Raw genomic sequence first — 15,135 nt, 5'->3', positions numbered from 1 at the left:
TGAGGGCTTATTTTTTGCGTGCCGAGATGACGTTTTTAATGATAGCATTTCGGTGCAGATACGTTCTTTTGATCGCCCGTTATTGTATTTTAATGCAATGTCGCGGCGACCAAAAAAACGTAATTCTGGTGTTTCGAATTTTTTTCCCACTACGCTGTTTAGAGATCAGGTTAATGCTTTTTTTAACTGATAGATCGGGTGATTCTGAGCGCGGCGATACCAAATATGTGTAGATTTGATATTTTTTTTATTGATTTATTTTGATTGGGGCGAAAGGGGGGTGATTTAAACTTTTATATATTTTTTTAACATTTTTTTCAACTTTTTTTTTTTTTTTTTTTTTTTACTTTTGCCATGCTTCAATAGCCTCCATGGGAGGTTAGAAGCAGGTACAACGCGATCGCCTCTGCTACATAGCAGCGATCTGCTGTTCGCTGCTATGTAGCTGAAAATCAGGTGTGCTGTGAGCGCCGACCGCAGGGTGGCGCTCACAGCTACCGGCGATCAGTAACCATAGAGGTCTCAAGGACCTCTATGGTTCCAATGGAGACGCATCGCCGACCCCCGATCATGTGACGGGGGTCGGCGATGACGTCATTTCCGGCCGCCCGGCCGGAAGCGGTAGTTAAATGCCGCTGTCTGCGTTTGACAGCGGCATTTAACTAGTTAGTAGGTGCGGGCAGATCGCGAGTCTGCCCGCGCCTATTACGGGCACATGTCAGCTGTTCAAAACAGCTGACATGTCCCGGCTTTGGTGCGGGCTCACCGCGGAGCCCTGCATCAAAGCAGGGGATCTGACCTTGGACGTACTATCCCGTCCAAGGTCAGATAGGGGTTAAACCATGACAGTTTTAAAGTCAGATTTACAAGCTAGTAATGCATTCCTAGGACACAATTTGGTTGGGTTCACAGAACCTGGCTGAAGGGCATTGGATGCACATTTACACATGGTTAAAAAATTATCTGATCATGTTTCTCTCATCAGACATAACAGTTCTTCCATGATTTCCCTATAGTAGACACATTACCTTATGAAGCAATTATTGCATGGCTATGCTTTTCCCCAGTAAGCACAGGAAGGTCCATCTTTCTACACACAACATTCACTACTGAATGTGAATTTTTCATTCGATTTTGCCAAGACATGAAAATAAGGCATCGTCTGACAGCCGTTGTAGGCTTTCTACTTTACGGGAGCAGTCTCTGCCAAGAGAGATCGACTCAACATTTTTTCTCAGAAACACCTACCTTTTTATGAGCAATCAGCATACAATTTGAATGTTCATGTTCGCATGCAACTTCATAACCTGGGAGCATATCTGCCAACTCTTGGACAAAATGAACAACCTCTTCGTGCCAAGGAACATTTGCCATTGTTAGATTGCTAGCAGAACTCTCTCCACAGTAGGTTACACCCTAAAAACATAACACAAGCTGAAAAAAACAACTCTACGAGCAATAGTTTAATCAACATATGTTATATATAATTTTCATAAAAAAGGAGTATCATACCCATCTTACACAAGTCATTTAATACAGCTTTACTCAGGTGAAAGTAAAAAATATAAAGTAAATTGGCATGGACAAAAAGGAATATAATTCCCAATTTTCATAGCATTGGATAATGTAGCAGATATCAGACATAATTGAATTACACAGAAAAATAAATATTTCATGAACACTTATACAGAGGTTATGATACTTCATCTAGACTCTAGAACAGGCCCTAGTACAGTATATTAAAGGGGTTGAATGATGACATACTTTTGCAAATGTTATAAATGATTAATCAATGTGGGTATCACTTCTCTCTTCAAATTTGCGGCCATCATTCCTGTCACTGTGGCTTCTGCACCAGTCAGAGTGGGTGTTCAAGGGACTCATATGTCGGAGAACGTAACAATTGCCTGTCTACCCAATCTCCTAAAAGAAAAACTGAGCACCGCAACAGTAGACACAGCAGCATGGTGCTTTCCTAGATCTCAAGCAACTTTATCCTGGTGATTGGCAGAGGATAGTAAAATTTGTTTTCACTTGAACATTCGCAGCTTATCCTCACAAAATGCCACAAATTGCCTTTAGTATGACAATACCTTCAAGTAACAACATATGAAAAGTTTCCGAAGCTTAAATACTAAGTGGTTTCGGAACAAGGGAGAGTTAAAAAAGGAGTTCAAGGCCTGTAAGTACTTATTTTTTTCCCCATCATATACTAGTAATATCAGAACTGGACAGCAGACTGCTGGTAGCCTGGGAATGGTAATGTAACAGGCAATTAGTTATAGTGGTATAGTTAGGCAATTGATAGAATAATCTGTCGCCAAGACCGCATCAACAGAATGGTTTGCCGTCTCCCTTTGCTAGAGTTCGGAATATAGTGGAACGGGCAGCTAAATTACTGCAGGTGACTGGTGATAATCTAGCTGTTGTAGTCCATGTGGGAATCAATGACAGGATAAGTGGTACATGGAGGATCCTTAAAAATAATTTGAAAGAATTAGGCTCCAAGCTGAAAAAGAAGAATCTCCAAGGTAGACTCTGGAAAACTGCTTGTGCCATGGGAATCACAGGAAACACAACAGGAACTAAGAGTACGGTAAGTTCACACTAGGTGTTTTTCCAGCCTTTTTTCTGCAGCACATCACAATCACTTGGCAGGAAAGAAGCTGCCAAAAAAAAAATGTTTTTGATGCGTTTTGTGGCTGTTTTGGCAAGCTAGATTTCTCTTGTGCATACTGAAAGTTAGTGCTAAAAAATAAGTCAATTCCACAGAATCAGGTATTTGCACAAAGAAAGCAGCAAAACATGATACCTGAAAGTGAAGTGACATGCTCTGTCCAAAAAACCATGCAAAGCACAAAATGCTTATTACAAAAAAAACCATGTTTGTGCATGAGATTTCTGAGATCTCATAAGCTTTGCTAGTACCGTAAAAACCAGCTGATAAGCATAAAAAACGCATCAAAAAAGGCTAGTGTGAACTTAGCCTTAAGAAGTAAAGTGCTGGTGTAAAGTCTTGTGCAGTGCAGACTGATTTAGGCTCCTAGAGCCTTGGGCTTACTTTTCATTGGGGTACAATCTGCATTTTGCAGCTAAATCACACCTGAATGGAAGTAGTCTAGTGTGCTTGAAGACCGAATACTTGCAGGTGTGGCAGAACATTTAAAATAGAGACAAGGAAGGAGGAAAAAACAGCAAATAAAGGGTTATACATGTGAGAGAGGGGTCAGACTATATCGGTGGGTAAAGACGTAGACTATGTGGAAAGGATTAGGCCTGCGGATAGAGATATCAGGTGCTACAAACAAGCACTGAAGTAAAATATGACCACAAAGTTTCAGAAACTAGCATTACACAATTTGCATACTTCATTTTCCAGAGGAGTATGAAGGCGTTTAAGTCTCTTCAAACTGGCCTGCCAGTCCTGGCGAAATCTTACCCCTTATATTCTAGTCTTAGCCTCTCACCTAGCCAAATCAGATCTCCTACTTTGCACTGACGAGCGACAATACCCCAAAACATCGTGTCTGCAAATTAGGATAAAAGCCAAACCAGAATCAAAAGTCATACTACAAAGCTTTTTAAAGGGTCCATGTGGTGTCCGATGTTTTCTCGCACCCATTGGCTTGCATTAGCGAGACTCAGCCGATATACGTGTAAAATTACAGCATGCTGTGATTTTACATGCATGTAGAATACGTCAGAGAAAAAATACGGAGATGTGAGCTGCCCCATAGATTAACACTGGTCTGAGTGCTATGCGATGTTTTCTCGCATAGCAATCATCCGTATTCTACGCTAGTGTGACCCTGTCCTAATGCGGTTACTTCACAGCATTAATGTCCAATTCATAGCATTACATAGTACCAAGTAGGCTTCAGGTTGCAGCCGGGAAACATTCTCCAGATTACAGTCACTAAACATGCCAGTCCTCCTCTGGCCAGTTACCGTGGGCAACTGCAACGCCGTTCACGCTGTGGGTGCCAGGCGTCTCAGCTTCCCTGGTTGCTTGGCTCCGCTTGTCTATGTTGCCTCACACAGGAGCTCTGCAGAGCCGACTGTTCTGCCTTCTAGCATACACCAGACTGATACGGTCTATAACTGACACACCGAAACCCTTTACTGCAGGGATTATAACTGGGATCTGTAGCCTTCAGCCACATGGAAAACCCGGGCCTGGTATGAAACAGACTGCACGACTACCACCCTGCGGTCTAGTTTCAAAATACAAAACCCCCAGAGCAGGTATTCCCAACTCTGCCTTGGACACTAACATGCCCAAGACTAACACTTATTTTTATTCCGCATTGCAATCACAGCTACACTTGTGACTGCAATGAACAATCATGGCCTCCATACGCCGGCTTACGCATCCTGGCAAGAACATACAGCGACCCCTACAGGTAGCACCGGTCACTGCCTCACACTGCACTGTGTGACGTGATAATTCTTCCTCTTTCATTATATATAACACTATCCCATATTACGTACTATCCTATCTAGTTATATATGGTGCCGCCCCTTATTACATGATGTTATGTACAGTGCTGTCCCATACATAGCTTATTCTTGTTACTTTTCTTTGTTTATTTTTTAAACAAGGGCACTGTGTAATAAGAGATGGCAATATATATAATAAAAGGAGGCTATGTAAGATGTTGTCCTTTCTCATTTTCGGGTCTTCTACCAGAGGCCTGGGAGTTTGAGAGTTATGCGCAGGATCTTAGCTATTCCCAGCATTACGCTTTTCTGGACAGAGCTCAGATGTTGCTCCTGGGATCTGTTGCAACCATTCTTCCAACTTAGGGTCACTGCTCCAAGTGCTCCTATCACCACTGGAATCACTGTTGCCTTCACCTTCCACATCTTGTCCAGCTCTCCTTTGAGGCCTTGGTATTTCTCCAGTTTCTCATATTACTTCTTTCTGATGTTGCTGTCACTTGGCACTGCCACATCTATTATTATTGCTGTCTTCTGACCCTTGTCTACTATCACAATGTCTGGTTGGTTAGCCAACACTTTTTTATCCATCTGGATCTTGAAGTCCCATAGGATTTTAGCCCTTTCATTCTCCACCACTTTTTCTGGGGTCTCCCACTTGGACTTAGGGGGGCTTAGCTCATATACTGTGCAGATGTTCCTGTATACAATTCCCGCTACTTGGTTGTGGCGTTCGGTATACGCTGTTCTTTGCATAGTCTGCACCTTGGGTCTTGTCTTGTTTGGTAGATTCCGGCTTCTATGGATCTGGTACTTGGTGCTTGCTCTTGTGCAGCTATGATTAGGGCCTCTCTACTTTCTCCAGCCATTGGTTGGATTTCTCCATGTCAGCCACCTCCATTATCTGTCGATGGTACATCCCACAAAGCGGCTTATCTTGCCATGGCGCTTCATGTTCCTGTTCTTCCTTCCAGGTCTGTTGTTGTTGCTGCCTTAGGCTTTCTCTCAGCACCTCATCTTTTGGTGCCATTTTCCTGATGTATTCCTGGATACTCAGGCACCACGGTGGCACAGTGGTTAGCACTGCAGCCTTGCAGCGCTGGAGTCCTGGGTTCAAACCACACCAAGAACAACATCTGCAAAGAGTTTGTATGTTCTCTCCGTGTTTGCATATGGGTTTCCTCCGGGTACTCCGGTTTCCTCCCACATTCCAAAGACATACTGATAGGGAATTTAGATTGTGAGCCCTGTCAGGGACAGCGATGATAATGTGTGCAAACTGTAAAGCGCTGCGGAATATGTTAGCGCTATATAAAAATACAGATTATTATTACTCCTTGTTTCATCCATGATGGTGGCTTGGATGCTTATCAAGCCTCGACCATCCTCCTTTCTGTTAGTATACAATCTTTGTGTGCAGAGCCAGACAGACTAAAATTCAGCCCTGGCATTTGAAGGTACACAGGCCCACTTATCACATGGTGACTGTAGGATATCTTTGTACACTTGTAGGTTACAAGAAGTGAGGGGAGTGTAACACGACTATATAACATATAATCACAGCTGTATCCAGCATAACAGCTCGGTCCTTTTTATTGCTTTCAGTTGCAGTACCAAGAAAAGCCGCTACTTTACCTACATAACTGGATCTTGTAGATAATGAAGGGATTGAGACGACCAAAGGCTATGGAACCTCATTCTGATGCTCCATAAACTTTGCCTACAGCCACTTTTGCTTCCGCTGCGCAGCATGAGACTCGGTGACTCTGAAGAGCGGTGACATCAGTAACGTCACTGCTCTTCAGATATTCCAGGTCCTGCGCTGAGCTTGGCGACTGAAGAGCGGTATTGTTACTACCGTCACTGCTCTTCAGAGTCGCTGGATCTCTCCAGGTCTGGGCTAGTAGTGGGGATGTCCAAAAGACACCTCTCCATTACTTACACCAGGGATTGATAGCAGCTGACATTACCCAGCTGACATCAACCCTAAAAATCATTACACATACAGTACAGACCAAAAGTTTGGACACACCTTCTCAATTAAAGATTTTTCTTTATTTTCATGTCTATGAAAATTGTACATTCACATTGAAGGCATCAAAACTATGAATTAACACTTGTGGAATTATATAGTTAACAAAAAAGTGTGAAACAACTGAAATTGTCTTATATTCTAGGTTCTTCAAATTAGCCACCTTTTTCTTTGATGACTGCTTTGCACACTCTTGGCATTCTCTTGATGAACTTCAAGAGGTAGTCACCGGAAATGGTCTTCTAACAATCTTGAAGGAGTTCCCAGAGATGCTTAGCACTTTGTTGGCCCTTTTGCCTTCACTCTGCGGTCCAGCTCACCCCAAACCATCTCGATTGGATTCAAGCCTGGTGACTGTGGAGGCCAGGTCATCTGGCATAGCATCCCATCACTCTCCTTCTTGGTCAAATAGCCCTTACACAGCCTGGAGGTGTGTTTGGGGTCATTGTCCTGTTGAAAAATAAATGATGGTCCAACTAAACACAAACTGGATGGAATAACATGTCGCTGCAAGATGCTGTGGTAGCCATGCTGGTTCAGTATGCCTTCAATTTTGAATAAATCCCCAACAGTGTCACCAGCAAAGCACCCCAGACCATCACACCTCCTCCTCCATGCTTCACGGTGGGAACCAGGCATGTAGAGTCCATCCGTTCACCTTTTCTGCGTCACACAAAGACACGGTGGTTGGAACCAAAGATCTCAAATTTGGACTCATCAGACCAAAGCACAGATTTCCACTGGTCTATTGTTCATTTATTGTGTTCTTTAGCCAAAACAAGTCTCTTCTGCTTGTTGCCTGTCCTTAGCAGTGGTTTCCTAGCAGCTATTTTACCATGAAGGCCTGCTGCACAAAGTCTCCTCTTAAGAGTTGTTGTAGAGATGTGTCTGCTGCTAGAACTCTGTGTGACATTGACCTGGTCTCTAATCTGAGCTGCTGTTAACCTGCGATTTCTTAGGCTGGTGACTCAGATAAATTTATCCTCAGAAGCAGCGGTGACTCTTGGTCTTCCTTTCCTGGGGCGGTCCTCATGTAAGCCAGTTTCTTTGCAGCACTTGATGGTTTTTGCCACTGCACTTGGGGACACTTTCAAAGTTTTCCCAATTTTTCAGACTGACGGACCTTCATTTCTTAAAGTAATGATGGCCATTCTTTTTTTTAACTTAGAATTTGTATTCTGGCAAGAAAAAAAGCAGCTAACAGTCTACTCAGTAGGACTATCAGCTTTGTATCCACCAGACTTCTGCACAACATAACTGATGGTCCCAACCCCATTTATAAGGCAAGAAATCCCACTTATTAAACCTGACAGGGCACACCTGTGAAGTGAAAACCATTTCCGGTGACTACCTCTTGAAGCCCATCAAGAGAATGCCAAGAGTGTGCAAAGCAGTCATCAAAGCAAAAGGTGGCTACTTTGAAGAACCTAGAATATAAGACATATTTTCAGTTGTTTCACACTTTTTTGTTAAGTATATAATTCCACATGTGTTACTTCATAGTTTTGATGCCTTCAGTGTGAATGTACAATTTTCATAGTCATGAAAATACAGAAAAAATCTTTAACCCCTTCATGACCATGGGATTTTTCATTTTTCCGTGTTCGTTTTTCGCTCCCCTCCTTCCCAGAGCCATAACTTTTTTTTTTCCGTCAATTTGGCCATGTGAGGGCTTATTTTTTGCAGGACGAGTTGTACTTTTGAACGACATCATTTGTTTTAGCATGTCGTGTACTAGAAAACGGGAAAAAAATTCCAAGTGCGGTGAAATTGCAAAAAAAGTGCAATCCCACACTTGTTGTTTGTTTGGCTTTTTTGCTAGGTTCACTAAATGCTAAAACTGACTTGACATTATGATTTTGCAGGTCAGTACGAGTTCGTAGACACCTAACATGACTAGGTTATTTTTAATCTAAGTGGTGAAAAAAAATTCCAAACTTTGCTAAAAAAAATAAAATAAAAAATTGCGCCATTTTCCGATACTCGTAGCGTCTCCATTTTTCGTGATCTGGGGTCGGTTGAGGGCTTATTTTTTGCGTGCCGAGATGACGTTTTTAATGATAGCATTTCGGTGCAGGTACGTTCTTTTGATCGCCTGTTATTGCATTTTAATGCAATGTCGCGGCGACCAAAAAAACGTAACTCTGGTGTTTCGAATTTTTTTCCCACTACGCCGTTTAGCGATCAGGTTAATGCTTTTTTTTAATTAATAGATCGGGCGATTCTGAGCGCGGCGATACCAAATATGTGTAGATTTGATATTTTTTTTATTGATTTATTTTGATTGGGGCGAAAGGGGGGTGATTTAAACTTTTATATTTTTTTTTATTTTTTTAACATTTTTCTCAACTTTTTTTTTTTTTTACTTTTGCCATGCTTAGATAGCCTCCATGGGAGGCTAGAAGCAGGCACAACGCGATCACCTCTGCTACATAGCAGCGATCTGCTGATTGCTGCTATGTAGCAGAAATGGAGGTGTGCTGTGAGCGCCGACCACAGGGTGGCACTCACAGCCACCGGCGATCAGTAACCATAGATGTCTCAAGGACCTCTATGGTTACAATGGAGACGCATCGCCGACCCCCGATCATGTGACGGGGGTCGGCGATGACGTCATTTCCGGCCGCCCGGCCGGAAGCGGTAGTTAAATGCCGCTGTCTGCGTCTGACAGCGGCATTTAACTAGTTAATAGGTGCGGGCAGATCGCGATTCTGCCCGCGCCTATTACGGGCACATGTCAGCTGTTCAAAACAGCTGACATGTCCCGGCTTTGGTGCGGGCTCACCGCGGAGCCCTGCATCAAAGCAGGGGATCTGACCTTGGACGTACTATCCCGTCCAAGGTCAGATAGGGGTTAAATGAGAAGGTGTGTCCAAACTTTAGGCCTGTACTGTACCAGAATTAAATGCTCTGGCAGCTGGGAAAAGCAGTAGCGTTAGCGCTATTCCCAGGCGCCGGGTGCTAACTACAACTGTCATTATCCCTGCCTGGTCTCCCTGCGAAGAATTTCTGCTGTATTTACATGGGCTGATCTCAGGCCACTGAACGAGTGTGATCGACAATAGTGAAGTCGTTCGCTTGTTTCCCAGCCTCTTTACACGAACTGAGAAAGAATGAAGGGACCAGAACAATCACAATTAGATCAATCTGTCCCCATACAGTATCATGTTATCAGCAGCACAACTACAGTTTACACCAGCGATGTGCTGCTGAGAACAAGGATTTCTGTTCCTACATAAACAATCCAATCACTCGATGAATAGGCAGCATTTTGCTTGTTTAGTATAATACACCCCATAGTCCTCCATATATTATAATGTGCACCTCAGTCCTCCATATAGTATAATACACTCCTTAGTCCTCCATATAGTATAATACACTCCACATAGTCCTCCATATAGTATAATACACTCCTCATAGACCTCCATATATTAAAATACACTGCAATTCCTCCATATAGTATAATACACCCCTCAGTCCTCCAAACAGTATAATACATTCCTCAGACCTCGAAATAGTATAATACACTCCTCATAGTGCTCCATATAGTATAATGCCCCGACATTGTCTTCCATGTAGTACAATTCACTTCCCATAGTTCTTCATATAGTATAATGTATTCCCCATAGTCCTCGATACAGTATAATGCAGCCCACATTTAGTATAATGATGCCACCCCAGAGTATAATGCAGCCACCCCACAGAATATATTGTAGCCCTCTGAGTATACTGTAACCCCCCTGAGAATATAATGCAGCCCCCTCATAGTATAATACAGCCCCTGCATGTATAATATATGGTAGCCCCCTCAGAGCATAATGCAGCCCCCCATAGAATATAACGTAGCCCCTCCATAGAATAAAATACAGCACCCCATAGAATGTAATACAGCCCTCCCCCATAGAATGTAATGCAGCCAGCCCCCCATAGAATGTAATGCAGCCAGCCCCCCATAGAATGTAATGCAGCACAGCCCCTATAGAATGTAATGCAGCACTGCCCCCCATAGAATGTAACGCAGTCCAGCCCCCATAGAATGTAATGCAGCCAGCCCCCATAGTAGGTAATGCAGCACAGCCCCCATAGTAGGTAATGCAGCACAGCCCCCATAGAATGTAGTACAGCCAGCCCCCATAGAATGTAATGCAGCCCCCCCAATAGCCCCACAATCCAGTTATCACTCAGTGATATATTTAAAAAACAAACAAACAAAAAAACACTTACCTCTCCTTGTGCCCAGCGCTGCTCCTGGCTCCGGTCTCAGCAGCTGCAGTCTGCCCGGTCACACAGCAGGTGCGCAATGATTTTACGTCATCGCGCACCCGCAGTGTCAGCGCCAGGCAGAGCGGGGAATGATGGGAGAAGGAGCGTCTCCTCTATCATTGCATTCAACTGTACCAACGCCAGACACCGGTATAGTTGAATGCGGCTGCGCTGGCGGGGGGGGGTAAGTCAGCGGCGGCGGGGAGGAGCAGTCGGCGCTGGCGAGCGGCCCACGACATCCACCGGCCCTTCTGGCATTTGCCAGAACTGCCCGATGGCCAGTCTGGCCCTGTTTGTGTGTTAAGACTTAGGGTGGAGACCTCCATGCATTGTGAGGAGCTTTCGTGTGATCACATCTGCATCTTCAACCTCCTCTTTTGGTCAGCACACTACTCCAGCAGGGTATCTGATAACTGGCAGGGCATATATATTGATGACGTGGATTTTATACTTCCCATTGAGCTGGCTCTTCAGGACCTGTCTTACCCTTTGATCGTATTTGGATGTTGCTGCTTTCCTTGCCTCCTCATCATGGTTACCATATCCCTGTGGGATGCCAAGGTACTGTAGAATGTCTGTACATCTGCTATGTGCCCTGCTGGTAATTCCACTCTATCAGTCTTGACTACCATGCCTCTCTTTACTACCAACAGGCCGCACTTTACCAGTCCGAAGGACATCCCGATGTCTTCGCTGTAGACACACACACACACACAATCTGTAGCTTTGTCACCATAAATGGAGGGAAGTCCAAAGAATTCTTGCACAGGGGCTCCAAGATGTCAGTGTCTGCCCCTGCACAGCTCATTAAACCCACTTCAGCTGCTACGGAACCTCACTATATCTACCAAAGCTTCTGTAAAACCTCATCATACCCACCTCCCAGTACTGTGCAAGTGTGTATATTCAGGGCCGCCATCAGGGCATGACAGCCGTGACTGGCGTATGGGGCCCGGTGAGCAGAGGGGGCCCGCATCGGGCCCCGTCTCATCTGGTCACCGGGCCCCCCCTGCAGGCGCTGCGGCAGCGGCACACTATTGACGTGCGGGCCCGCGCCCGCACGTCAATAGTTAACAGCCGCCAGCCAGTCTGAGGCTGGCGGCTGAATAGGGCCGCAGTGCGCACTCGCCGCCGCCGGCGTCTGACGTCATTGTCAGCCGCCGGGCCCGGCGGCGAGTGCGTCTGTGTGGAGCCTGGAGAGGGAGCTTCACCCGGCGCTGGAGCTTGGCCAGGTAAGAAGTTGTGTTTTTTTTCTTTCTTTGAGAGCTGCTGCGATCCAGGGGGGCCCGGGGGGCAGGATGATGGACACACAGGGGCAGAAATGCTGGACACACAGGGGCAGAATGGTGGACACACAGGGGCAGAAATGCTGGACACAGTGGGGCAGAATGGTGGACACACAGGGGCAGAATGGTGGACACACAGGGGCAGAATGGTGGACACACAGGGGCAGAAATGCTGGACACAGTGGGGCAGAAATGCTGGACACAGTGGGGCAGAATGGTGGACACACAGGGGCAGAATGGTGGACACACAGGGGCAGAAATGCCGGACACACAGGGGCAGAATGCTGGACACACAGGGGCAGAATGGTGGACACAGTGGGGCAGAATGCTGGACACACAGGGGCAGAAATGCCGGACACACAGGGGCAGAATGGTAGACACAGTGGGGCAGAATGCTGGACACAGTGGGGCAGAAATGCTGGACACAGTGGGGCAGAAATGCTGGACACAGTGGGGCAGAATGGTGGACACACAGGGGCAGAATGCTGGACACAGTGGGGCAGAATGCTGGACACAGTGACACAGGGGCAGAAATGCCGGACACAGTGGGGCAGAATGGTGGACACAGTGGGGCAGAATGCTGGACACAGTGGGGCAGAAATGCTGGACACAGTGGGGCAGAAATGCTGGACACAGTGGGGCAGAAATGCTGGACACAGTGGGGCAGAAATGCTGGACACAGTGGGGCAGAAATGCTGGACACAGTGGGGCAGAAATGCTGGACACAGTGGGGCAGAAATGCTGGACACAGTGGGGCAGAAATGCTGGACACAGTGGGGCAGAAATGCTGGACACAGTGGGGCAGAAATGCTGGACACACAGGGGCAGAAATGCTGGACACACAGGGGCAGAAATGCTGGACACAGGGGCAGAAATGCTGGACACACAGTGGGGCAGAATGCTGGACACACAGTGGGGCAGAATGCTGGACACACAGTGGGGCAAAATGCTGGACACAGTGGGGCAGAATGCTGGACACACAGTGGGGCAGAATGCTGGACACACAGTGGGGCAGAATGCTGGACACACAGTGGGGCAGAATGCTGGACACACAGTGGGGCAGAATGCTGGAGACAGGGGCAGAAATGCTGGACACAGTGACAGGGGCAGAATGCTGGACATTGGGGCAGAATGCTGGACACAGTGGGGCAGAAATGCTGGACACAGTGACAGGTGCAGAATGCTGGACACAGGGGCAGACTGTGAGACCCAGGGGCAGAATGCGAGACACGGGGCAGAATGGAGATACGGGGCATGATTGGAGACACGGGGCAGGATGAAAGACATGGGGGCATGACTGGAGACAGATGGGGCAGGATTGGAGACAGATGGGGCAGAATGGAGACACAGGGGGCATGATTGGAGACAAGTGTCAGGATTGCAGACATGGGGGCATGGTTGGAGACATAGGGGGCAGAATGGAGACATGGGGCATGATTGGAGACACTGGGGGCAGAATTGGAGACAGATCGTGCAGGATCATGGGGCAGGATGGATATGATGGAGACAGATGGGGCAGGATGGAGAGATCACATGGGGCGATCATATGGGGCAGGATAAGGAGATCATATGGGGCAGAATGGATACTCATGAGGGCAGGATGGGAGAATATCTGGCTGACGCCAGGAATGAGACACACGGGGCCAGGCTGGGTGATATTATTAATACCATAGGGGCTAATTTAGGGATATTATTACTGCAGTGATGTATTTATTTTATTTTTTGAGTATACTGTTTTAAATGGGGGGGGGTCCTGTTACTGTATAGAGTGATACTATGTCGCCTTCTTCATGTGGTGTAATGTAGAAGTTGTGAAAAATTAAGTAATGTGTTCTGCAAGCGGAGCTCGAGATAACTGTGTTATTTCCTGCAGAGAGAAGTCCTGGCTGGATGAAATGATGGCGGTCTGTGCTGGATGAAAGATGAAGGACTTCACCTAGAGACGTCACTGGTGAGTCAGTGTGTTACCTATACACTGACACTATACACTGTATACAGAGCTCCTGTGTATAATTTCACTAGTGATCACTATATTATCTGTACACAGACACTGCATACTAAGTACAGATCTCCTGTGTATAATGGCACTTATGGTGATAGTATGGTGCTTTTTTAAAAATTACTGATCAGAATTGTAGTATTCAGTCACTATGTGGTGGTAATATGTGGTCTGGACATGGTGTTGTGGTATTTGTTCCTTGTATGTGATATTATTCGATCACTGTGGTGGTAATATGTGGTCTGGTCATGGTGTTGTGGTATTTGTTCCTTGTATGTGATATTATTCGATCACTGTGGTGGTAATATGTCATCTGGTCATGGTGTTGTGGTATTTGTTCCTTCTATGTGATATTATTGGGCATTTTAAAAATTGAAAAATAAATAAAAATATACCTAAATTGTATTGCATATTTTAACAAATATTTAATAGGTTACAGCAGAGTAGGGCCCGGCCAAAAGTGTCTACCGTGTTATGGTGGCGGCTTAAAAAATCTTTTGGCCAAAACAAAAGCTGCCTGCTATATGTGTGATCTGGTGATGGGAACTGTTAATGTGTGATTGGTGAGAAGTGGAGTTTTTCCAAGAGAGAGCGGTGGGACTGTGGACAGTTCGAGGGGTGGAGCCTGGAGGCGGGGCTAGGGTGGAGCCTGGGCGGAGTCTCAAGGGGGCCCCGAAAATTTTGCCAGTATGGGGCCCCGAAATTTCTAGTGGCAGCCCTGTGTATATTACATATGTATATAAATAGGGTCTTACCTTAACTTCTATGAAGTCTGGCTTTCCAAGGTTCACCAGGTCTGCGTAGGCTTTAAGCTCATCCACATTCCATGCTTTTACAAGGGTTAATCTGTATACTGTTCGTTGTTGCTATTAAACACAAGAAAAATCCACTAATTAATTTTACACATTTGAGCATGAAAAGAAACATCCTCACATATTGTTGTGACCAATACCAGAGCAACAATGTCAATCATTTACAATTAAATAATGCAAGCGTACATAAACCACATGTAAGTGTAAATTTAGCTATAGTATTTAGGTTTAGCAGGAAATCGTTCAGTTTGTTACAATTTGCAGGGGTGAGGTTTTTTTCTTTGCTAAATAAAATAGCATAAT

General features: G+C 45.5%; 1 protein-coding gene across 1 annotated transcript in view; it reads right to left on the bottom strand.

Annotated features, from left to right (window-relative positions):
* LOC138670246 (S-adenosyl-L-methionine-dependent tRNA 4-demethylwyosine synthase TYW1-like) overlaps positions 1–15,135 on the bottom strand; it is a 348,450-nt gene that overhangs the window by 20,524 nt on the left and 312,791 nt on the right. The window contains exons 14-15 of the mRNA XM_069757420.1: positions 14,776–14,886; positions 1,249–1,416 (exon numbers count right to left, since the gene is read on the bottom strand). Of these exons, the coding sequence (XP_069613521.1) occupies positions 1,249–1,416; positions 14,776–14,886 (279 nt within the window). The remainder of the gene's footprint in view (positions 1–1,248; positions 1,417–14,775; positions 14,887–15,135) is intronic.

The sequence above is a fragment of the Ranitomeya imitator genome, chromosome 3 (genome assembly GCF_032444005.1).
Source record: "Ranitomeya imitator isolate aRanImi1 chromosome 3, aRanImi1.pri, whole genome shotgun sequence".
Classification (NCBI taxonomy): Eukaryota; Metazoa; Chordata; class Amphibia; order Anura; family Dendrobatidae; genus Ranitomeya; species Ranitomeya imitator.
This window is presented reverse-complemented; position numbering and strand designations above follow the sequence as displayed.